Genomic DNA, 24368 nt, shown 5'->3' on the forward strand with positions numbered 1-24368 from the left:
CCTGTGTTGACTCCTTAGTCAGGAGCAATGTACTGGTTTGCATGGATGCTGTGAGAGTCATGATCCTTAAACAATGAAACTAAAAGGGATATGGTTGGGACTATCAGATGGTTATCTAGGAGTTTCCTCTAAACTTGTTTTATTAAAAATATACAGCTTTTCAACAGTAATATACTATTGTAGTAAAATGCTGCTTTCAAGACCTTAATGTATACAGTACTGTACTAGTGTTTCAGAGCCAATGTTCAACTGGCATACTGATACACATTTTTAAAGAGAAGGACTGATTTGCAGAAAACACTGGAGCTTAGCTGTGATCCTCAAGCCATTTCTTCTAATTTATTGAACACATTTTACCTGAGGACACCACAGGTGTAATGCACTTTGTTTTTTTTCTTACTGACATTGAATATTGTAGATGTATTGTATCATCTGTATAGAGTTGATACATTGGAATTCAGCCTTGGAGCGAATATTTCAACTGGAGCAGTAATTTTTTTAAAACTGTTCAGTTTCTTGGTTTTCTTCCTCTGACATCTTCTCTTCCCCCTCCCCTGCGTAGGTGTTGGAGGTGATGACACTTGTCTTATGGTGGTGAATCTTCTGGCCTTTCTTCTGCATGTAGTTCTGCATTGTGTATTTACATTAAAATCCTGTCTCTGTCAGAGCCTTCATGACTGACCTTGGCTCTAAGCCAAGTTTCCAACAGGATGCTTGGCAAGTATCAACTTTAGGTTTGTCATCCCCCATGATGCTTCAATTGACCAGTTAACTTCTTAAGTTAGATTGCCCCAAATATTAACCTTACAAATGTAAAATAAAATGCATAATTCTGAATGCTTGCCTTGACTGGTGATCTTTCAGGGGTGGTTGCAGTTTTGATGATGCAGAGCAAGAGAAGTTGTGTCTTCATCCATTTATGTTTGTCTTGCAGATGAATAAGGAGGCTGAAGTGATGGCCTTTTGGGTGTTTTTTTTCCTATTGTGCCACTGCAGTAAAATGACTCATCATTCCTCACAGGCTTTTAGACTCTCTCAGCCAACATGCAGCTCAGTTGGGCTGTTGCTTTTTCTTCTTTTGAAAGTGAAAAAGTGAAACAGAGGAACCATAAGGCAGGCTTTAGGAATAAAAATGGCCTAGTGCTAAAAGTACTGTAAATGGCAGCATATTTTTAAAATGTTGCCTCCATTAATAGACCAGATGTAGAGAAGAGAGCAAAAACTGTAAAGCAGAATGTAGGTAAGATTGTCTCCTCCAGATGGATCTTGTGTATGAAAATATAGTAAAAGCTGACACAGCCCGATAAAATATTTATAAAACAGGTAAAAACAGTGATGAGCCATATTGCATTTTCTACAAGAATTGATGTCAAAACTATATTAGGGTGATGTTCTCAGAATCCGACAGTGGATTAGTATATATAGCTAGAATTGCTGCTGTAGTAGGGGCATGAAGAAATGCCAGTTTAAATGTCTTGCAATTTAAACACCATTTTTATATTGTGCATAAAATGTGCCATTATATGGCAGTACTGTTCATGTGGTATACAGAGAAAGGTTAGCCAAGGCAAGTTGGATATTATTATTGAGAATCTCTTGATTGGTGTGGGGACACCTGGCAAAAGGGTTACAGCCAAAGCGTTGGCTGCCTAGAACTGCCTAGCTAGTATTGTAGCTGGAGCTACATTTTAAGATGCAATTCTGTTCTAAATGTCCCTCCCATGTTGCATTATACCTTCCTAGTTCACCTTAGCGTGGGAAGACCTACAGCTGGAACTACACTGTTGTGGATTATGATTTTTCCCCCAGGAAATTTACCTATATAATTTACCTATTCTGCTAGCAGCTGAGCTGACATGTTTTCAAAAAAATTATAGTGTAGGATTGTTTTCTTAATGCCAGTCTGTTTTTGGCCAGGTAATAGCATACAGGTAACAACACAGTTCACAACCAAATAAATCCTTTGGATGAAATGCTGACTAAAGAAGCAATCTTCTTTAAAGAATCGAACACAAGTCTGAAGTGGGGTGACTCACAATGTAATCAAATCACTTTATGATAGACTCTCCATGGCAGAACAAGGCTCACAATACGATAGGTTATTCACTGTATGATGGGCTTGTGATTGCTGCCTACAGACCCCAGTGGGTGATGAGTCAATCAGCAACTGGTGTCAACTAATAGCATCCTGTTAACATCTTGGCTGTGCGTGTGTTGCAGGAAGGAGTCCAGGGGAAGGTGAATGTAAACATTTGAAGTAGCTCCTAGCTGTATGTTTAACATTTTCACTGTACTTTAAAGAGCATAGTAGGTACCCTTTTAATCACTTTTTAGAGAAGTAAATAGCTTAGTTCTATGGTGGAAACATCTGAGGTCTTGGAACAAATTCCCAAAAAACAATGTGGTGTTTGTTTCACATTACATAATTTTCACAATACTGTTCTCTGGAACAGTTTACCATTGTAAAGCGGGGGTTCACTGTCATAGAAAGGCAGGGCAACTATGATGAAAATAAATCAATAAAGCCCTAAACATTAAGGTACATGGGTATCCAAAATACCATATACTCATGTATGAACCTCCCTGATTACTAAGATAATTGGAAGTTCGTTTCTTGGTGATGACATGGAAATAAAATTGGTGACTATCTGAAACATTATCATTGTGCCCTGCCAATGGAATTGCCTCATTGTAACTGCTTTACACCTATGTTTAGCATTGTAACTAAACATAGGTGTATGCTATGTTTAGCATTGTAACTGCTTTACACCTATGTCTGCTTTACACCTATGTTTAGGTGGCAAATAAAGTCTTTTTCCCCTTGGACGTTTTGTTGTGTAGAGATGTAGAGTGCTTTTGATCTATGCTACTACTGTCTTATTCTGCTATTTTAAATTATGGTGTAGTTTGCTGTTTGATTGTACTTGTTTTATTGCAAGCTGTCTTAAAGCTAAAAGGTTGTACAGAAATTTTTTGAATGACTGAATAAATATAAAAGGCTATGTAACAAATCAAACCTTTCTTGGCTAAAGTCTAACATTAGTCAGACTTTCTGGTCACTAGAAAGTAACCCCAAATTGAACATTTTACCATTTTTCTACAAATACTATATTTATGTGACTGAATAATTTTTCTTTATTTCAGGATAAGAAACTGGGTTAAAAATTATAATATCTTAAGCATTAGATGGACTATCCTAGACTCTGGAGAGAATACAGCATAGAATTTATCATCACCACTATATTTTGAGTCATCAACAACATCAAAAGATTGATCAAAAGATTTGTGGAAGTGATAGCTTCTCTTATGACACCAATAACAAACTTTATTAACGTATTGGCACAGTCTTTGGAAGCATTTTTGCAAAACTGCATTGAAGTAATTCACCCAAGAAACTCGGTTTAACTTGGTTACACTCTTAGTCACTAACCCAGCACTTTCCAAACTTACCCTGCTAGCACGCCCTTCCCCAGCTTTTGAAACCTGAAAGTGAATGGTGATGATGCGTTTCGAGACACACACTGATGTCACCACCATTCACTTCCAGGCTTGGAGGCCTGTGATGAGCCCACAAATGTTGGTAAGAGACTGCAGATGGGCTTTTGGAAGCATGTGAGAACTGCGCATGGGAACTCTGTTGTGCCGAGCCTCCTACCGCCATTTTCAGGGTCATGTCGCGCATGGTCTCCTTGTTGGGTGGTGGGTATCTCACAATGCCCAGTGAGTGCATCACAATACTCCAAGCCATCTTAAGATACTCCAGGCCATGCTTAACAGTAAGCATCTTAATCTACAGATCTGGTTGAGCTGGAGAGCTACCAGCTAGCATAGGCCATATTAGGCTAGGTGGACTATCTCTGTAAATAAATATAAGGCAACTGTTTACTTGTAAACAGAAACAGTAAAATTCAGTTTAAGAAACAGAAACAGTATAGGGTGAGAAATTTCTGCCAATAAATCAAATGTAAATTATCACTTCACCTTATCTGTGGGTCACACAGGGTAAGAAGGGCTATTCAGGCAGGCAGGAGAGGTCCAGAGGAGAACAAGAGGACAATGCAGAGATAATTAAGGGCTGTTAGTTTCCAGGGCAACCAGAGCATTAGTCTTTGCAAGCTGCAGCCAAAGTTAACCCTTTCACTCCTTCTTCCTGGGATAAAGGTAAACCAGTGCTCAAGGCTTCCATTTAAATCAAACAGGCTTTGTTCTCTTTGACAGGATCACACCCACCCCTTCTATATCAATTTGCAAATGTTTTGCAAACATTTTGCACCATTTTTGAATGGTTGGCAGAGGTCTGGTTTTTAAAACACCAGAATGTAATCCTCATTTCCATCTGAAACAAAAGTCCCAGGCTACAATGCAGTGCACCATTATTTAACAATATCCATAGAAAGAAATGGGTCTATGTCCCATCCGAAAAATGTTCAGTCTCCCAATTCCCACTTTTTTGGCTAATTAACACATCCTTATCTCTAGAAGCAACAGCTGTGGTGTGCAAAGGAATGAACACAGAACTCCTTATCTATAGCAATTAACCAGAATTTATTGCTACAAACACTTATTCCCTGCAAATCCTCTTGTCCAGAGGCTTTCCCGCCCCAAAACTCCACTTAACTCAGTGGGTAAGGTCTGAAGCCTCCAGTCCAAGTCCAGTGTCCAAAGCACAGTCCAGTCTTCTGCAGCAGAGTGTCTCCTTCAGCAGGGTCCTGGCAGTCCTGTATCCTCCATCAGAGTCCTGGCAGTACCCTTCTCCCACTGGTACTGGTCCGTCTGTGTCCTGTAGGTCTGGGTCAGGGGTACCTCTGGTTAGGTAGCTCTTGGCACCTTCTGAAGCTGCCTTTTATCGTGCAGCCCCCTTGTTAAGACCAAATTAGGCTCAGGCGAGCCATCCTTTCAGTCCATGTCCATTCAAAGTCCTATCAAGGTCAAATGAAGCTCAGGTGACAATCAGAGTCTCCATTGGCCTTGATTGATTACAACTGTGGAGCCAGCCCTGCCCTTCCCAGAGCTGTCAAACAGCTGTCAAAACATAGAATCACTGTCAACACCATGTCATCCACCTGATGATCTTCTATTACAGTCTACTTCTGAGTAAAGTGCAAGGGAGGGCACCAGGATGAGGTCTCTTGTTATCTGGTGTGCTCCCTGGGGCATTTGGTGGGCTGCTGTGAGATACAGGAAGCTGGACTAGATGGGCCTATGGCCTGATCCAGTGGGACTGTTCTTATGTTCTTATGTAAATTGGGTTGCAGCTATGTCTAGCTGTGCTTGCTCACGCTAAGTCCTTGTTGCTTGTCTCTCTGCTGTGAATTGAATTGCACGCTCCGTTTTGTGTTATAAGTTGTATGTTATATGTAGAGCCTATGGCTTAACACAGCAGGTACCTTAAAGAAGGATTTGGTTAATGGTTCTCCTGGTATGTTGTTGTGCACTTACTCTGTTAGTGTTTACAGAAAGGTTGTAAAGACCAGAATTAAAAAGTTAATGAATAAAAATGTATCTTTTGATCTTTTACTATATTTTTAATAAATTAGAGACTGTGCGGTTCTTAGGTAACAATTACTGGTAGGTTATTTTTCAGGATCTGACCTCGGTTAAAATCAGACAAAATTATAGTCAGACACCCCCCCCCCCAAGTTTTAACCGCCCCCACCTTATCCAAGGGTCATAGAAAATTTCATGATTTTTAGTTCAAAACCTGCCCTTGACTTATCTGTGGAATTGACTTACGCTCAAGTGCCTGCAGTGTGTTCTCTTGAAAAATCAAAACAAAATCAGAAAGCCCTTTTGTGCACAGGGCTCTGAATTATAACCTGTCACTATACAAGTGAGACATTTTTTCTCCAATTGGTTCTAACTCAGGCTTGTTTAGGTTTTTTTTTTTTAACACTTGTGTAATTTTTTTAAAAGAAATATTCTTTTGGACTTGTTAGCAGAGAGTGAGGAAGAAGATGATCTTGACATGGAAGTTGAAGATCAAGACAGTAAAGAGACTGAAAAGCCAAACATCATTAATTTTGATACTAGCCTGCCAACATCACACGTGGTATGTGCATTGCAAGATTATTCTTTTTTTTTTTTTTTAGCATCTTCATTATCTTGTACTATGTGGTTAGGTTTTTGTTGTTGGTTTTGACCTCTGTTAAATTTGGATGGCATGGGGATGAGACAAAATTTCTGTTTGAAACCAATTTATCCAATCTTATAGGGCCAAAATCCTGTGTTGCAAGGTTTATCTATCCTTTCTTTAGACTAGAGTCTGATCTCAACAGATAGTACTCTTTACATATTTTTAAATGAATTTGGATATACAGGCTTGCCCCTGTATCCACGGGGGTTCCATTTCAGAACTCCCCACAGTTACATGTAACCATGGATACAGGCGAACAGCCCCCCCACCCCACCCTCTGGAGCCAAAGGGAGCAGAGCTCCCCTCGCCTCTGGAGCGGGCATGCACAGATCCGACCTGCAAATAAGTGAATCTGCAGATACAGGATCCGTGGATAAGAGGGTTCCCCCTGTACAAGCAAGTAAGGAATACAATCTGTGTCATTTTGGATTGTTTTGTGTTCCACCCCAACCAAATCTGAGGAATCAGGAACCAACCTCTGACCCTTAAGAGGAATTACTGTCGCCCTCACTCTAGCACAGGGGTGTCCAAAGTTTTTGGCAGGAGGGCCACATCATCTCTCTGACACTGTGTCGGGGGGGGGGGGGGAAGAAGAATTAATTTACATTTAAAATTTGAATACATTTACATAAGTATACATAAATGAATATATTAAAGATGAACTTATATGAATGAATGAAGGTCTTGCAATAGCTCAAGGCCTATAAAAGGCCTTGAACAAAGCAAGGCTGGCCTTTCCTTTGCTGCTGCATCACAGACATGAAACAGCAAGCAGTGGAGGAAGCCCTCATCTCACAGCTCATGCAAAAGGTCAAACAGTCGCCCTCACACTGTGAGCAGTTCCGTTGGGCCAGTGCAGGCTCCAACAAATCTCTGGAAGGCCAGAGGCTCATTGGAGACTGGGGGCTCCCTGAGGACCAGATTTTGAGGCCTTGAGCACCCCTGCTCTAGCACAAGGTATATCTACCTATCTACAGCTTACTAGGAAACTTGGTAGAACTCAGAGTCCAAATCGTGCTGTAGATGTGGAATATGTTGCACTTCTGTATCTGGTGACCTTTTTTAGACTGGAGGACTAGAAATCCATGTGGTTAGAATTCAAGTTGTTGAATTGGATTCAAAGGTATCCTTCACTCAATAGCTGTTGTGAACGTTGAGCTAGAACAGGGGTGCTCAATAGGTGGATCGCGATCTACCGGTAGATCGCGAGGCAAAATGAGTAGATCGCGGACTGCCGACCCCCCCTTCAGGTGCCTCTGGGAGGAAACGCCGGGAGTAAGGCCCATTGTACTCAATGGGGCTTACTCCCAGGTAAGTGTGGCTAGGATTGCAGCCTCACAGCCTAATCCTAGGCATGTCTACTCAGGAGTAAGTCCTGTTATACTCAGTGGGGCTCAAAGTACACCAACATACATTGTACACATAAATGTTATATGTTATGATGGCACGAACATTGTAAAAAAACTCTGGTAGATCTCCGGGCCTTGCTGGGTTTCAAAGTAGCTCTCGAGCCAAAAAAGTGTGAGCACCCCTGCGCTAGAATTTTATGCAAGAAAGTGATATTAAATCCAGAGATGTTCTTCCATTTGGACAAGATCTTGCAGAAGCATGGCAGTAGCTATTGATCCTGCATATTTTAGGACTGTAAGGACTCTTCAGGTGTTTGAACTAGCAGCTTGTTTTTCTGCCCGTAGAGCTTAAAATCCAACCCATTCCTTCCCAGTCTTAGTTTTTACTTTTGTAAATCACAAGCAAACTTCAAATTTTTCCCACTGTTGTCACTTTCACCTTTTGTTGTTGAAAGTATTTAGGTTCAGATATGGAAGAATTTCATGGGAGGACACTCCATGATGATGACAGTTGTCAAGTGATTCCAGTCTTGCCTCATGTGATGGTAATGTTAATTCCTGGACAAACACTGCCACTTCAGCTCTCTCGGCCCCAGGAGGTTAGCATGGTACGGAACTTAATACAGAAAGACAGAACCTTTGCTGTTCTTGCATACAGGTAAAATACTGAAATTGATTAGCAATCCTATAGATTCCTTCAGTAGACACGTCTGTAGTGTTTCTGTTTTGTCATACAAGATTCATTAGCTGCAGTCCAGAACTTTAGCATATAACAGAGATGCACAAGGGCAGGAGTTGCCTCATTTACTGTCATTTAATGACATTTAATTTACTTGACTCATTTAATGTCAAGAAATGTTTTAAACAGCCAATGGGATATCACGCATAAAGCATAGCCAAACATCCCCTGCTTGTAAAGAGCCCTTGCCTGGGCACAGTTGAAATCATGGGCCATGTTTTTCAGTATAAGAACAGTGGTGGTGCAGCAACATTTTTATATTATTTTCATAATCTGAGGGAAATCATGGTAGATGCAGAAAATGTTGTGTATGTCAGTGTATTTGATTTAAATAGTTAAATATGATTCATATTTTCACAAAATCAGACCTAGATAGTTGTACTATGGATATCTTTGTTTCTTTTAAAATTGTATAAATAATTGAATAGTTTAGCATTAGCAAAATGTTTGATGGTAATAAAAAATGAAATATTGAGCTGGAGGAAATGGATGGAGGGTTATTTATGATGATAGGGAATTCTAAAATAAACTATAAGGTATGTGTTACATAACTTTTTCTAAAGGTTTTTCTTTCTTTCAGCAATATACTTGATAGGGAAGCACACTTCGGAACAACAGCTGAAATCTATGCCTACAGGGAAGAGAGAGACTATGGAATTGAAACAGTCAAAGTAAAAGCGATAGGAAGACAGAGGTTTAAAGTGCTTGAAATAAGAACTCAATCAGATGGGTAAGAAAATGCTATAGATCAGAGGTTCTCAAACTGGTGGGTCGCGACACTTGTGGGTCATGTAACACTTCCCCCGTCCCTTTAAGAGGCGGGGGAAGGGGAGGGAGGCAGCGACTCGATCCCCAGGATCACATTGGTGAGGGGTGCTTTGCACTTACTTTAAGAAGGCAGAGGTGCAGGGAGTCCTGCACAGCACTCCCCGAGGCTTGGAACTTTCACTGAAAGCGGGCGCAGAGCACCTCCTGCAAAACGGAAGTGCTTTGTGCCCGCTTTTCCTGGGGATCCTGTTGTTGCCCTAGCCCCTCCCCTGCAAGAAGGGAGTAAAGCTTCCTCAAAGTTTGAGAAACGCTGCTATAGATGAAGATGGTTATAATATTATTGGTATTTGCTATAGATGAAGGTTATAATATTATTATAATATATACTTATAATATATTAGTATTTGCTACAGTTGAGGGCTATAATTGGTTACAGACCGTAAACATATGTTTTATTGCCCTTTGCAATTTGACATTATGGCAGTTCAAAGTCTTGAGAAAACAATTGTTGCTGAACTGGTTTTATATAATTGTTACATTCTCTGCAGCATCTAAGCTATCAGTATTAATGGCAGTAGTAATTGACATAAATGCAAAGTTTGTTTTTAAATGTAGCTTTTCTGTTGATGTTCCTGTTCAAATGATAGTTCATGGTATAGTATCTATAGTAGTATAGCTCATGGAGATATACTTGGTCTCTGTACAGCTGACTGATGTAATTAGTTGGCTTCTGAACAAAGCAAAAGACAAGACAATTTCTATTTTTAATACAGTTGTGCCTTGCTTAACAACCGGGATTGACATAGTCAATCTATACGAAGCCCCTGAAAATGAGGGGAAGCTGCTCTCCCCTTGCCTCCGGAGGCTTTTCTGAGCCTTGCAGAGACAGTGTGTAACTGCACGCTGCCTCTGCAAGGCTCAGAATGTCTGAATCGCGTGAGCGACGCGACTTCTGGTTTCCCAGCGAACGGACGTGCACCGCCTCTGCGAGGCTCAGAAAACCCTCTGGAGGTGAGGGGAGCAGAGCTGCCGTCGGCTTGTGGGAGGAAGGGACCAGCGGCAGTGTCATATATGCAACCTGTTGCTGGTTGGAGTGTCACAAAATGGCACTCACCTGTATTCAGTTTCAGCTAAGCATGATTTTTGGCATCTTGGTTGCCCAGAGTAGTTGGCATGCTGACACTTTAGCTGCATAACACATTCTTATTATGGAGAAACCTAGACCAGTGTTTCTCAGCATTTGTCTTCCACTGTACCACTGGTATAGTACTAGGAGGCCAGTACATGGTCCACCTATTCAAAGTACCACTGGAAGTAACTGGCGATGACATCTTGCCAGTTACTTCTGGGTTGGGAAGCCAGTTGCGATGCAGCAAACACGAGTAAGAAGCTTGGGGTGGATGGGAGGGCTTTTTCGAGTACGGAAGAGCATGCTTTGGAGCCTCCTGCCGCTGTTGTGTCACTTCACAACAGCCCGTTCCTTCACCAGTGCAAATGTGCTCAGGGGGAAGGGAGGGACAGCTGGAGAGAGAAGGATTGTCAGCCAGCTGCGCTCTCTCTCTCTCTCTCTCTCTCTCTCTCTCTCTCTCTCTCTCTCTCTCTCTCTCTCATATTAAGGAGGCTATTGTTAAAGGACTGGTCAGTTTTTTAAACTGATTTTAAAGGGGTGCATTTTTCCCCTTCTCCAGGGATCAGCACATTCCTTCTCATTTGCAGGGGCCATTCGTGTTGAGTCAAATCCGTGTATTAAAAATCCATGTATAAATAGACTGGACCTGTACTTTATAAATTTATTGTACCATGGAAATGAAAGAAGTCCAGTCAGTGTATAATTAATTTCCTACCATGAGCCAGGATCCACCTTGTAATGCATTATATTCTTTGCACACGTTTTGCCGATCTTTGAGTTCTGGTGTCCCATGAGTGATTAGGATTAGGAATGAGATACCTTATTCCAAAGATTCCTGCTTAGGAAATAATCATGGTTCATGTCACAGAACAAAGTTAAAATGACTTCAGTGGAGTTTATTAACTTGAACTGGACATTTGTTGACCTTGTAGCATTTTGTTAGATTGCTTTCAGCTTTTAGCATTGAAAGGATTTTCTTTAACTACTTGGCTGTGTTAGGGATGAAAAAACTGAATATTCTCTACCTTCAGTTAGGCAGTTGAAAGCCACTAATATATTCCTTATTTGTTCATACAATTTTAGAGATTTGGTTGGCAGAACACAAAAAAACTTTACTGAATACACAGTTAAAGCTTACAAATTCCTTTATACTTTAAAGTGGATGGAAATTGTAACTTAAGGCATCGGTTAAGGTATGCATTATTTAATAACTAAAGAGAGTTTATAATCTAGAGTGGGGGTGGAGGGAGTTGTCAGTTTGACAAATCAAGAGTGGCCGCCTTTGAGGCCTGTTGTCTCTTGTAATTAGCCCAATTCAAATGCCACGTGACTGGCTTGAGTCATGACTGGCCTGTCATACCTTCCAAACCAAATATACCCACACCAATGTTCTCTGATGTAATTTGAAAAAAGGACTAATTGTTCGGTTTTTATTTATTTTGGACTGACAATCAGCCTGAAGAAAACACAGGTCATGGTTCAGGATGTGGACTCACCTCCCTGCATTACAATCTCTGAGCATGAACTGGAGGTTGTCCATGACTTTGTGTACCTTAGCTCAACGATCTCCGACACTCATTCTCTCGATACCGAGCTAAACAAGCGCATCGGTAAAGCAGTTACCACGTTTTCCAGACTCACAAAGAGAGTCTGGTCCAACAAGAAGCTGACGGAAAATACCAAGATCCAGGTCTACAGAGCTTGCGTCCTGAGTACACTTCTGTACTGCAGCGAGTCATGGACTCTTCGCTCACAACAGGAGAGGAAACTGAGCGCTTTCCACATGCGCTGCCTCCGACGCATCCTCGGCATCACCTGGCAGGACAAAGTTCCAAACAACACAGTCCTGGAACGTGCTGGAATCCCTAGCATGTATTCACTGCTGAAACAGAGACGCCTGCGTTGGCTTGGTCATGTCGTGAGAATGGATGATGGCCGGATCCCAAAGGATCTCCTCTATGGAGAACTCGTGCAAGGAAAGCGCCCTACAGGTAGACCACAGCTGCGATACAAGGACATCTGCAAGAGGGATCTGAAGGCCTTAGGGATGGACCTCAACAAGTGGGAAACCCTGGCCTCTGAGCGGCCCGCTTGGAGGCAGGCTGTGCAGCATGGCCTTTCCCAGTTTGAAGAGACACTTTGCCAACAGTCTGAGGCTAAGAGGCAAAGAAGGAAGGCCTATAGCCAGGGAGACAGGCCAGGGACAGACTGCACTTGCTCCCGGTGTGGAAGGGATTGTCACTCCTGGATTGGCCTTTTCAGCCACACTAGACGCTGTGCCAGAACCACCTTTCAGAGCGCGATACCATAGTCTTTCGAGACTGAAGGTTGCCAATAATGAATAATAATGATTTATTTGAAAAATCTAAATCCCTATTTTCTCATGCCCAAGAACATCAGAACAGCCCCACTGGATCAGGCCAGAGGCCCATCTAGTCCAGCTTCCTGTATCTCACAGCGGCCCACCAAATGCCCCAAGGCAGCTGACAATATACGCTAATATAGGTATTTTCATAGTAATGTACAATGTACCACAACAATAAGGACAAAACATCAGACTGTCACAAATGATGCCAATTTTGTCATTTGTGAAGTGTCCTTAATCTCAAAAGATTTCCTTAAGGTCTTTAGAAACCCCAAAAATGATGGGAAGAAAAAGAGACAGCTCCAGGTGAGAGATCTCCTCGAATCAGTATTTGCATTTGGATCTGTTGGCACTGACCCCAGTAATCCATATTGGTCGTATACTAGCTTTAAGCCTTCCTGTGTCACCTGCATGTGAGATTGAGGAACCTTGCCTGGCTGTTTCTGTTGTCTGCTTGCACAATTCTATCAAAAGTGAGTGCGTCTCCCCCCCCCCGCCTTAATGCATTGGCACATTAATGGTAGAACCCTCCACTATTTTCTCTTCGACGGCTGTTTCACACACTATGCAGGGCAAACCTTGTGCCTCCCACAGAGACTGCCAGTCAGCCTCTCTGTGTACTTGTTTGATGTACTTTTCCTTAAATGTATTCTAAGTACATTGGGTGCACAGCTCAAAAGCTATGTGGGAAGAGCATAGGATTGTGCTATAAACTACGATTCAATCTTGGATGCAACAACAATTGGGGGCAAATGGAGGTGCTTTGTTAAGGCTCCCCTGTGGAATGAAAAGTGCCATCCATGCTGGGGAAGTCTTTGCGGATGCACAGCAGTCTCTACTTTGGAGACAGCTGTTTTAGATTGTAAGCCCTTTGAGGACAGGGAACCATGTGTTTGTTTTGTCTTTATTTGTTTTGCTATGGAAACTGCCTTGTGAACGATATTTTAACGTGGTATATAAATACATTATTCTTAATTGTCTGTACCAGTGGTCCTCACTGTGATATTCTTTAACAATGAATTGTAATCCGTTCTGATAGTTTATCAGCATGCAGCATTATGTATGCTGATAACTGCTAGGGTTGGTTTTGGAAGACATTAAGGCACTTGTACTGAGAGAAGACGGTGGTTCAGGGTCTCGGAGGGTATAAAATTAATTATATAAGAAGTCTTCCTTAAGCTCTAGTATTCCTTTTCTGGGAAACTTGCTTGTTGTTGTTGTTGTTTTTTTTTTCATTTTTGGAACTTGCTGCCCCAGAAGGCACAACTGCTCTTTAAACAAAAAGCAGTTTGAGGATTAGGTGAAATTCTCTTATTCCTCAGTTTTTCATGCCAAATTCACAAACTGCTTTTTGAACCTGCAGAACCTGTTTACAGAGATTGGAAGGCTGATGGGGCACAGTCTGAATAGAAAGTTCTGAGGGTAAAATTATGGGTTCTGTTCCGACCCATGTTTTATAGTAGAACTTGGTATGCACATAATGAAAATGGCTTAGATTCTTTTTCATCTTTGAATTTCATCAAATTCTCTACTGAAAATGTTGTTGTTTGAACACAAGATGGCAGTACACATTAAGGACAGAAGGAATTGCATGTCCATGAACAATAAGAGTATTTTGTTCTCCTTTTTAGAAAGGTTTGCTGTGACAGTGGTTATCCATAAGTTTTTGGGATAGCATTTGTTCTGCAGTGAGAAATGTAGAACAAAATTATCTATTTAGACTTAACTGGGCTTTGCCGGCTTCAGTTTAAGTGTTGCCGTTAAATACAACACTTTAAAGAATGTTCAGTTTTGTGGGCTGCCTCAGACCATGTTCTCATATGAATTTGGGGTTCTATGCCCTGTTCCATATGTGCACAGAGGAAGCTAGAAATTTTGCATCTGTCCTGGTTTGAGAACTTTGATTGTAGATCGTTTGCTTCAAACCACTTAGTCAGATGCTGCCTTTGTGGGGAAGGTGGGAGAGAACTTAAGATCTCTTCCCCTCATGTATGTAGGAAAGGGAGGAGGAACCACGTGAATCTAAGGCTCACTATGTTTTGCTGGCAGTTACAATCTGGCTCATGTACTGTATGCCTGAATCAGGCCAACATCGTTTTTGAATTTTTTAAGCACTTAGTTGTGAAAAGGCAGCCTACAAGTTTGAGAAATACATGTGTACCTTCTTGAAACTATGCACGTATCTTTTGACCAGATTTGGAAAGTAGGAGATTTGGGCAAATAGGCATGCATTCAGTCTCTGTTCCAATTCCAAGGCATTATAACACATGCCTACCTTCATGTGTAGCAAAGCGATTTATGGCCTCCTAGATTTGTATGCTATAAATCTAAATACACTGCACTGTAACATTAAACGAAAAACAGAAAAACAGACAATAGGACGTACAACAAAAAGGGCCAGAGAGTGCCCTTCCTCTTTTCTTGGAGGGGAGTGTACAAGACTCAGGCCAGGAGTCAATGTTCATCCCTTCATAGTGTCCCTATACCTCTGGGACTGCCCTGTCTTTTGTTTTACTCTACCATAGATCATTATTTCAAGACTGTCCTGGGTTCTCCTCTTTGGTGAGTGGATTGCTTTGTATAGTTTGGATGTGATGTGTAAGCTCAGGACTACTAGAGAAGAGGATGGTGCAGATGTTTGGGAGGAATCAGTTCTAGCAGCAGGTGGTGGTTACAGGGAGGTTTGTGCAAATATATAGGTTGGCTGGGTTGCTCAGTCATAGCTGATAATCTTGAATCCTAGCATTTGTCAAACCCTGTCTGCCACCTTCGCTCCTTGCTTGGCAGGGCTTCTCCCTCCTGCATCTGCATTGGGGTCCATGGACTGAGGATCAAGAAAGATCTGACCTGCTTTCCTATATTGTCAATTTCCTTCAGCAGTTTCCATTGCTGGGTGAGTCCAGAAGTACATGTGATGGGCTTGGAGTAGGGAGCTGAGAGTTTAATCTGTGTGCATGAACACTAGTATGTGATGGTTGAATTGGTGGGTGTGGTTGTATGCTGATAGCATGTGTGTGTCACTGTGAACCTTGAGATAAAGGGGAGGTTTGATTCAGTTTCAGCTTGCTGGCATTGGGAGGGAAGGAATGCTGTTCATTACTTTGAGTATCAGGACTCCATTCTGACACTAAAAATGATTCAGGAGCTCAGCTTTGTGAGCATGGCCCAAATTTTAACTTGGCGTCAAAGCAGCTCATGTGAAATCCTTCATCTCGAATCCCAGAGATTGATGAGAATTAAAATTACCAAGTTGGATCCCTGTTGCATATTGTTGAAAAGCAAACAAACGTATGTAAAGGTCACAAAGCAGTTTACATACCAAAATAAATGAATGATTCCTTCTCCCAAAAAGGACTCTCAATCTAGGAAGCGCCAGAAGAAAAAGCAGCCAACAGCCGGTAGAAAATGTGCTATGCTGGCGTGACTAGGGGCAGTAACTTTCTGCCTTTCCAATACAGGAAGAGTGCTGCTATTTTACTGTAGGATGTATCTTCATCCAGTTTGCAGGGGGCCTATACTCCCTATAAAGCAAGCTATACCATTTCTTAATGCTAGAACGTGGAGTCAGGATCAGTGCTGGAAAGAAGTATTTCACACGGTAAACAGCTAGAAGAAAAGCCAGCAGACACTGTGTTTCACAGCCTGATCCTTTGCTTGCTTGCCAGCAAAGAACTCCTAATGAATTCAATGGAGTTTGCTCCCACAAAAGTGTGCCTAGGGTTGCCAACTTAAGCAGGCGTGTTAAGGAGAAGCAGTTTGTTGTCAGGAACAATTGGAAGCTTGGAAGTGTTATTGGAATTCAGATTCTTTCCTCTTCTTTTTTTAAGTAGAAACTTTTATCCAGTTTTGAACATAGCTTTCTGGGCCACTCTTTTATGTCAAAATTTAGCATTTGCATACTGCATTTGTTCAAAGTACTTCATATGTGTTGTTCTACTACAACTCTCACAACAACCTGTAAGGTGGGTAAGTATTATCCCTGTATTAAATGTGGCAAGCGGGGGGGGGGGGTGCGCTGAGGCTGAGAGGTTTGCCTAAGACCACTTAGAGAAGCCATGGTAGAGATGACATGTGAATTTAGGACTTCTTAATGTACTGTTAGTCACTATGTTGCCTTAAAAATCTGGCCTTACCATGGTTCCTGAATAAAAAATAAAACCCAAAGTATAGCTGTTCCAGGCCAGTGAATGTTTCAGTCCTTGAAACATTGAAACTTGAAAACCTGCAGAAACATGCTTACAAAGCGTTGTTAGTATTGAAGTGCATCAGCACTGATACTTCTTGAAAAACCTGTCTGCTCTTCAGTTTTGTAATGCAATTTCTTGGACAGGGAAGTACAATGGACATCTTTCTGGCCAAAAATTACATTTCTCCATGTTTTGGGCATTGTGCCAAAGAGGTAGAGGCTTTGCTGTACATGTGTGTTTAGCATGGTGGGTGGGCTTGGAGGACAAATCAAAGTTTGACAAGGAAACCATGATGATATTTGTTGTTTTATATTTTACTGTACTTGGTAGTACAGTAAAATAGATGCTAGAATGGTATAAACATGCATTTAGTTAGACATTTGCATTCCACATATCTAACCTTCCTTTGCTGTAATCCAGCACTCTGTGCAAATGTTTTTGACTTGACAAATTCAATTTAAGAACATAAGAACATAACAGCCCCACTGGATCAGGCCATAGGCCCATCTAGTCCAGCTTCCTGGATCTCACAGCGGCCCACTAAATGCCCCAGGGAGCACACCAGATAACAAGAGACCTCATCCTGGTGCCCTCCCTTGCTTCTGGCATTCTGACATAACCCATTTCTAAAATCAGGAGGTTGCGCATACAATCATACAATATAATTTAATATATATAGGGTGCCCCGTATCTGCAGATTCACTTATCTGCAGATCAGGCTTGCACACGCTCCCACCGGAAGTGAGGGGAACTCTGTAAGGGGACATCCATGGCCTCTGCCAGATTCAGACTGAGCCTGAGAGGCAAAAACACTCAAAAACAGGAGTCATCTGATTTTTTGGGATGGATGTCCGCTGCCTCTGCTGGGCTCAGACCATCCTCCGGAGGCAAAGGGAACAGTGCTCCCTTCACTTCTGAAGGGTGTGGGGTGTTTGCCAATATCCATGGCTTCACTTAACTGCGGGGGCGGGGGGGTTCAGAATGGAACCCCGCAGATATGGGGGCACACCTGTAATTGTTGTTTATGGTGCTGCTTTTAGAACAAATACATACCAATCATGTTCTTAAAAAGTTAAGTTGATGACTTTTTCATACTTAGATACCTGAAAATTTGATTACTGCAAGTGGGGTTGTGTTCATATCTATGCCTTCCTTCGTAAGCTTATCAACTGTATTCCCTTTCTGCTGATTTTGAACTAGGGTTAATCCTATAGCACATTGTGACTTTCTGATAGAAAACTGCTTTTTAGCTGAAAATGCATTTTCTTATAGTTGGATATTATCTGTTATGTATTAGTATAATACCAAAAAGAACTGGATGGGGCAAGTTTTTGAAGTGCAGTGCTGTGATAGCAAAAAGTTTTACCTTAAACTCAAAATCTCGTTTGGGATAAATGACTTTTCCGTTTTCCAGTGAACAATCTTTCAAAATTGAACCGACTGTCCCTGGAGCCTATGTGCTTGAATTGCGTGAAAATAACTCTGGTGGAGGGGAGTATTCACATGGTACAAAAGTAAAAAGCAAAGTGAAATTTTAAAAATGGCTTAAATGCTTTTATCTAGTGCTCTTTGAAATGTCTTGTTTGCAGAGCTAAAGGTGCTGTGAGTAAATACCTGTATTTCATTCACAGAAGCTAAACGGTTGCAGTTCTCATACCTCTATGGAATCTTTTTTTTTATCAGGATCCAACAGGCAAAAGTACAAATCCTTCCTGAGCGAGTACTGCCTTCAACAATGTCAGCAGTACAGTTGGACTCTCACAGCAGATGCCACATATTTCCATCTTCCAAGCCTGCAGTGTGGCAGGATCAACACATACATCAATGGTGGCAGAAATATCAAAAGGTCAGAGGCTAATTGTATTTTTCTTCTTATGATATTTCAAAAATCAATATAAATTCCATCTGTGTTTTTCCTGGAAGGAAGAATGTGCAAAATGGGACAATATCTGCTTTGGTGTTGTAGCTGATTATTTGGGTGGTTTATCAGTTCATTGCAATGGGAAGCTATGCATTTTAGATCAGATAAGTTACAGCTGATTTGAATTACCTTTTGGCTGCTTTGGGAGTAATGGATCTTTTGGGTGAGCATTAGAGGGAAGGGGGGGAAAAGGAGGTTAGAGACTGGGAGTCTTAATCCCCTAGATGCGCATGGAGGTATATATTATAAGTTTCCCACCTCCTAGAAGTGAAACAAGAAACATCCATATAGAGAAGTGTAGTAATCTCATGCCTGTCTACTCGGATGTAGCCCTCATTGAGTTCAGTTGCACTTACTCCCAGGTAAGTATGTAGGACTATAGTCTAAATGGGTTTTTTAATTATTGTAGCTATGACTCCTAATTCAGAGTAATCACTGTCTCTTCAAGGAATACACTCCTTTGTATATTTTGTCTTTCTTGTGGCTTTTTGAACCTTTTTATGTCCTTGCTCTTATTTCAGTTCATATTAATGGAGATGAAAAACTGTTCAGCACATCGGACTGACCAGATTCATGCATGCATTTGCAGCCCAGTAAGCTGCTTGATATGTGGCAGCAGCTTCTCGTGTCAGGCCATTTGTGTGAATTCGGTCCTTGTGTGACTACAACAATTGGGTTCACAAAATTGCAAATCCCGGGCCAGGGCTCCTTCAGTATGACTGAAACAAGATGGGTTGTATTCCAAGCTGCTCACCACCCTACAAAATTCACTTATTGCCAACAAGTTATAATGTTTTGAACTTAAAGGTTGTGTTAGAATAAGATATTGGAGCATGTTTGATCTACATGAGTCAGAAAACACTATTGTTTAAGGAGAAAGCAGGAGCAACAAGATAGATGTAACAGAATGAATGTTTAATGTGTGGTTTGTGGTATTTTTAGAGTAAGTTTAGATTATGTTCAGGATCGTATGAACATATCAATGGACTGCACCATTGTGTGAGGTCTTTAAATAATGTACAGACAGCCAACCCAGTTGTCAACAACTTGTATTTCAGCTAATGTTGCATCACTTATGTGATAAAATCAGTCCAATTAAAATAAACTTAAATGCAAAAAACTTTACTTTTATCAGGGTGGAATTTTTTTAATGGATATAGTCTAAACGTAATTTCTATACATTCAAAGTGCTTTGTGCTTTTGTTCATTGCCTATAAGTGCCTTTATTCCCTTCCCACATCGAGATGTTCTGAATTTCAGTGGGTATTTAGTGTTTTTTGATCATAAGGTATTGAAATAAGTGGGGGACGTGAACTGATGAAACATTTTTAAATAGGTGAACCTTTCAGAGGACTGTTCTTGCCTCTTATTAGTGCCGAGTTGCTGTTGCTCCTCAGTAGTAAAGAAAATCTGTTTGTGTTGCAGCGCAAGTTTTACTGTGCTAATATGACTTCCTGGCCATCTTGGCTGTATTCTTTATATGATGCTGTAAGTATTATATTCTTAGTCTTTTTATTACATTTAACTGTGTATATCTCTCTGTGATCTTGGGTTTTAGATCACAAGCAATGGGTAAGATCACAAATAGTGCTTCTGCTGTCAGGAGCTTCTTCCATAAGCAGAAACTTTCTTGATGGAATAAAACAACCTTTTGTGGAGGCAACATTTGCAGATGGCAGAAGCAATAGTTGGGGTGCCACCCATTGTTTTAAAATAACAAATGAGTACATTTGGAATGTGGTGGTTTTCTTTCCATTTCTCTTTTCCTCCAAAATGTATCTGCTACACATTTTTATGTGTCAGTTCACATGTATTTTGAGTGCCTTATCCTGCATAGGACTTGTCCTTATTTTCTCTTTTGATTTAATTAAAAATAACCATTTTCAACAAGCCAGCATTATATGAACTACACAAACATATAATCTAGCTAAAAGCTCAGGACCTTTTCTTTTGGTATACACTAAAAGGCTGAATAATTGATGTGTTAGTATTGTTTAACTGACCTTCAGCCTCTTGTTCTTACTTTGATCTCTATTCCTTATGCTTTTCAGTTATAGTTTAATTCTACTTGCCAGTGTCTCTACTCTGTAGCAAACTATATAAATGATATAGGAAAAAAAACCAAAGGTGCAATGTCATTTTATATCTATTTGAAAAAGTAGGTGTAACTTCAATTTTGTGTATACTGCCACACAAGCTTACTGTAGACAACATCATATAGCTCTCAAAAAACTAGTAGCTTGTCATTTAATAAAAGTCGGTGCGTAAAAGTGATCCATAATGGTGTGTGCATTATAATATTTGTGTAAGTGCTAGAACATTGTATTTTTCTTTAATGATACTGACTGCAAAGGGTGTGACCAGATACCCTTTCTCTATGCTTTATTTCTCGTTGTTCTTTTATGAAGAAAAAGAAGATTTTATGTTTAAATTAGGTTTTTCTTCTAACACAAGGAAACCTTGATGGAAAGAGTCAAGCAGCAACTTCATGAATGGGATGAAAATCTTAAAGATGAATCGCTCCCATCAAATCCAATAGGTACTTTAATAAATAGGTGTTCATTGACTGTGTTGTCCAACTTTGTATGCTTATATCTGTATGCTTATCTTTTACTAACCAGCATAAATATCTAGGTAGAAACTGATTTTAGGGGAAAGTCCAGTTTTTTTAACAATGTGGTCTCTGACCCATGAAAGCTTAAGCAACAGTAGATGTTAGTTTTTAAGATGACACAAGACTCTTACCAAAAAGTATATACTTTCTTCTTAATGCCCTTGTAGTACTTAGGAACGTTCTGCATGTTATAACCAAAATGGGCTATGAGTGACAACTGTCCATATGCCTTTGTCATGTTGAGTAACCTATACTGCAAAAAACGTCCTTATAGCAATGACGTGGAAAATGTTCATGAGTAAGCATTTGATGAGAGAACAGACTGAATGTAGGAAAAAGACACTGTTGCTGTAGCAGTGGGTGTGCCGTCTCTCTCTTTAACACAATTTCTGTTGCTTCTCAGCCTGTTTTTGCCATTTGGGCAGTGTAACCTGAGAGGTGGTTGTGACAAGATGGCAATTATTTCATCCTGTTGAGTCGGTTAACACGTTTTCCACTAATGTTTTTTTAGATACATACTTGACTATCACTAGTTATAGGACACAGATTCCTAAGACATTAAAGATTACTGTACGTGAGCATGGTTCATGCATATCTTTTTTAAAAGGATTTGTCATCCTATCCATATTGAACTGACATGAGAATTTATTGCAAAATTTGGCTGTTGATTACTTGCGCTCTTTTACTTAATGAAATGCTATGCGTGTCTGATTCAGTTCTTTACTTTAAAAAAAAAAACTTTTCCCTGCAGATTTTTCATACAGAGTTGCAGCTTGCCTGCCTATCGATGATACATTGAGGATCCAACTGCTTAAAATTGGTAGTGCTATTCAACGACTACGATGTGAACTAGATATTATGAACAGAGTAGGTTTTCTGAACTTCTTTAAATTAAACCTGATCATCCTTACTAATATTTAGTTATAGTCGTGGATAGAAAAAAAACCTTTGAATCATTGTTTGTCAAGAGGTGTTTTTCTGAGATGGAAGACTCTTCGCTGATATTGTTTGACTTGGTAACTTCAGCAGCAGGTTCCATGTCAACCTATTTAAAAAAAGTTATAGCTAGCTAGCTGAACATTTAATCCAAATGTTGGTGTACAGTCTGTAGGCACTGTTGCTTTCTGACACTGGGTCATACAATGTAGGATTCCTGTTTAATGGTGGCCATGATGTAATCGTTGCAACAGACTTGTGCTTCTTCAAAAGTATGCTTGTCTTTAGGAAGCAGATTCAGATCTTTTTAAAAAAACTCAAATGTTTGATACGCATGACAGTCTGAAAGCTGAAAAGTAAGTTTATTCATTGAAGTGTTCGTTCTTATTGTTGTAGTGTACATCTCTCTGTTGTAAGCACTGCCAGGACACAGAAATAACCACCAAAAATGAAATATTCAGGTGAGCAATTGATGGACTACATCTTAAGTGTTTGGCCTTCAGTTGGATGACTGCTTCCAAATAGTGCTTTTTCAGTTGTATGTATCATTGCTTGAATAAACAACTGTTTATTAGCCAGAGAGAGAGCAGAGGACACTTCACTACATAGGGAAGGATTGACAGAAGAAGAGTGTTCAGAGAATGTGGAAAGGAGCACAAGGGCAGCCCAATCCTAAGCTGACCATTGTGCCAAAACTGCTGCAAAGCTGAAATGGCTGCGTTGTCATCCCGGGTAAGGGAAGCAGCCCCACAATGGGGCTACTCAGTTCTGTGGCAGACCTTGGGCTGCCGTAGAATCAAGAGCCTTCGTGTGGGACCGTGCAGCCCGACATGGAGATCAGGATCCAGTGGAGCTCAGCTCAGGATCTGGTGCAGCCGAGCTCCTCTGGTCTCGTCCTCCTGTGGAACCCCCCTCCTCCCTGCCTCCCCCCACCCCAGAATACCTCCTCCCTGCCTCCCCCCACACTCCCACCTACCTTTCTGCCACCTGATGGTTGGGATGACCGCAGAGCGGAGGGGAACCAGTGTCCCACCAGCGCTAAGGGCTCACAGATGTGGTTTACAGCACATTTGCTACAGTGCATGCCTGCAGTAAGTCAGTGCACACTGTTTAGGATTGGGCTCTGAGCCAGAAACAAGATCCGCAAGGATAGGGCCATCACCAAAAAGGCTTCCGTATGTGTTCCCTCTGACTGTTCTGCAGACAGGTGCAGAACACTCCAGAAGTACCCATCCAGAAGCCCCTAGGTCTTGGTAGACTTATGGGAGCATGAGGTCCTTTAGTTACCATGGTCTCAACCCATTCAGAGCTTGAAAAGTCATTAGCAGTACTTAGAAATAGTTTGGCAACCAATGCAGCTGGACCAATACAAGCATAATATGATCTTATCATTTCACTCAATCAGCTGTGTTGCAGTTACATTTTGTACCAGTTATAGTTTTCACATGGTCTTCAAGTGCAGCCCCATATAGAACACATTGTAATAATCCAGGCAAGAAGTGACTAAGGCATAGACAATCAAAGCTAGGTCTGTGTTAAGCTCAAGTGCATTATTTACTACTTACAAGGATGTAGCTGTTCAGCACTAGTTGGGATCTCATTTGACACATCTGGTAAACATAGAAATGGCATATTCACAGATTCAGCCTTATTTTATTCTGTTTTCAAAGCTGATACATTTTCATGAAAGTGTGTGGCCAGTAGAAGGCAACTAGTCTTGGGTGTGGGAAACTGGCAGGCAAGGTGCAAGATGAGTGAAATACCTTGGGGAAAGAAGTTTCTGAAACATCACTATCTGGCTACTAATGACCTTATCTGGTATACTCCTGGCTATTGATCGTTGAGCTGCAACTCTCAAGTTTCCAAGCTTTCATTTTCCCTGAAATAACATTAAAAATATCCTTTAAAATGAATTGTGAAATCTCTGACCAGACATCAGTGTCTGAGCTTACTTAGGAATCACAAGGATTTGTGGAATGCACGCAGCCTTGATTGTGATCAGTTTTGGGTGAAACTATGGTCAGCCCTGCTGCTGCCTCACTACTAATACTGTAACTTTATTGTAGTTTATCTCTGTGTGGACCAATGGCTGCATATGTGAATCCTCATGGATATGTACATGAAGCACTTACTGTGTACAAAGCCTTCAACCTGAATCTGAGAGGCAGATCTTCCACAGAACACAGCTGGTTCCCTGGGTAATGAAATCTCTTGCTAGCACTTGTAA

The 24368-nt window shown here is 41.0% G+C and overlaps 1 protein-coding gene across 2 annotated transcripts in view; it reads left to right on the forward strand.

Moving 5' to 3' along the window:
* Positions 1-24368, forward strand: part of CRBN (cereblon) — a 34621-nt gene that overhangs the window by 5886 nt on the left and 4367 nt on the right. The window contains exons 2-10 of one of the 2 annotated variants that reach the window (XM_066614921.1): positions 5937-6049; positions 7938-8140; positions 8802-8951; positions 18354-18516; positions 20017-20079; positions 21046-21130; positions 21957-22072; positions 22538-22602; positions 24208-24339. In XM_066614921.1, the coding sequence (XP_066471018.1) occupies positions 5937-6049; positions 7938-8140; positions 8802-8951; positions 18354-18516; positions 20017-20079; positions 21046-21130; positions 21957-22072; positions 22538-22602; positions 24208-24339 (1090 nt within the window). The remainder of the gene's footprint in view (positions 1-5936; positions 6050-7937; positions 8141-8801; positions 8952-18353; positions 18517-20016; positions 20080-21045; positions 21131-21956; positions 22073-22537; positions 22603-24207; positions 24340-24368) is intronic. The other variant, XM_066614922.1, reaches the window with a different exon arrangement.

The sequence above is a fragment of the Tiliqua scincoides genome, chromosome 2 (genome assembly GCF_035046505.1).
Source record: "Tiliqua scincoides isolate rTilSci1 chromosome 2, rTilSci1.hap2, whole genome shotgun sequence".
Taxonomy (NCBI): Eukaryota; Metazoa; Chordata; class Lepidosauria; order Squamata; family Scincidae; genus Tiliqua; species Tiliqua scincoides.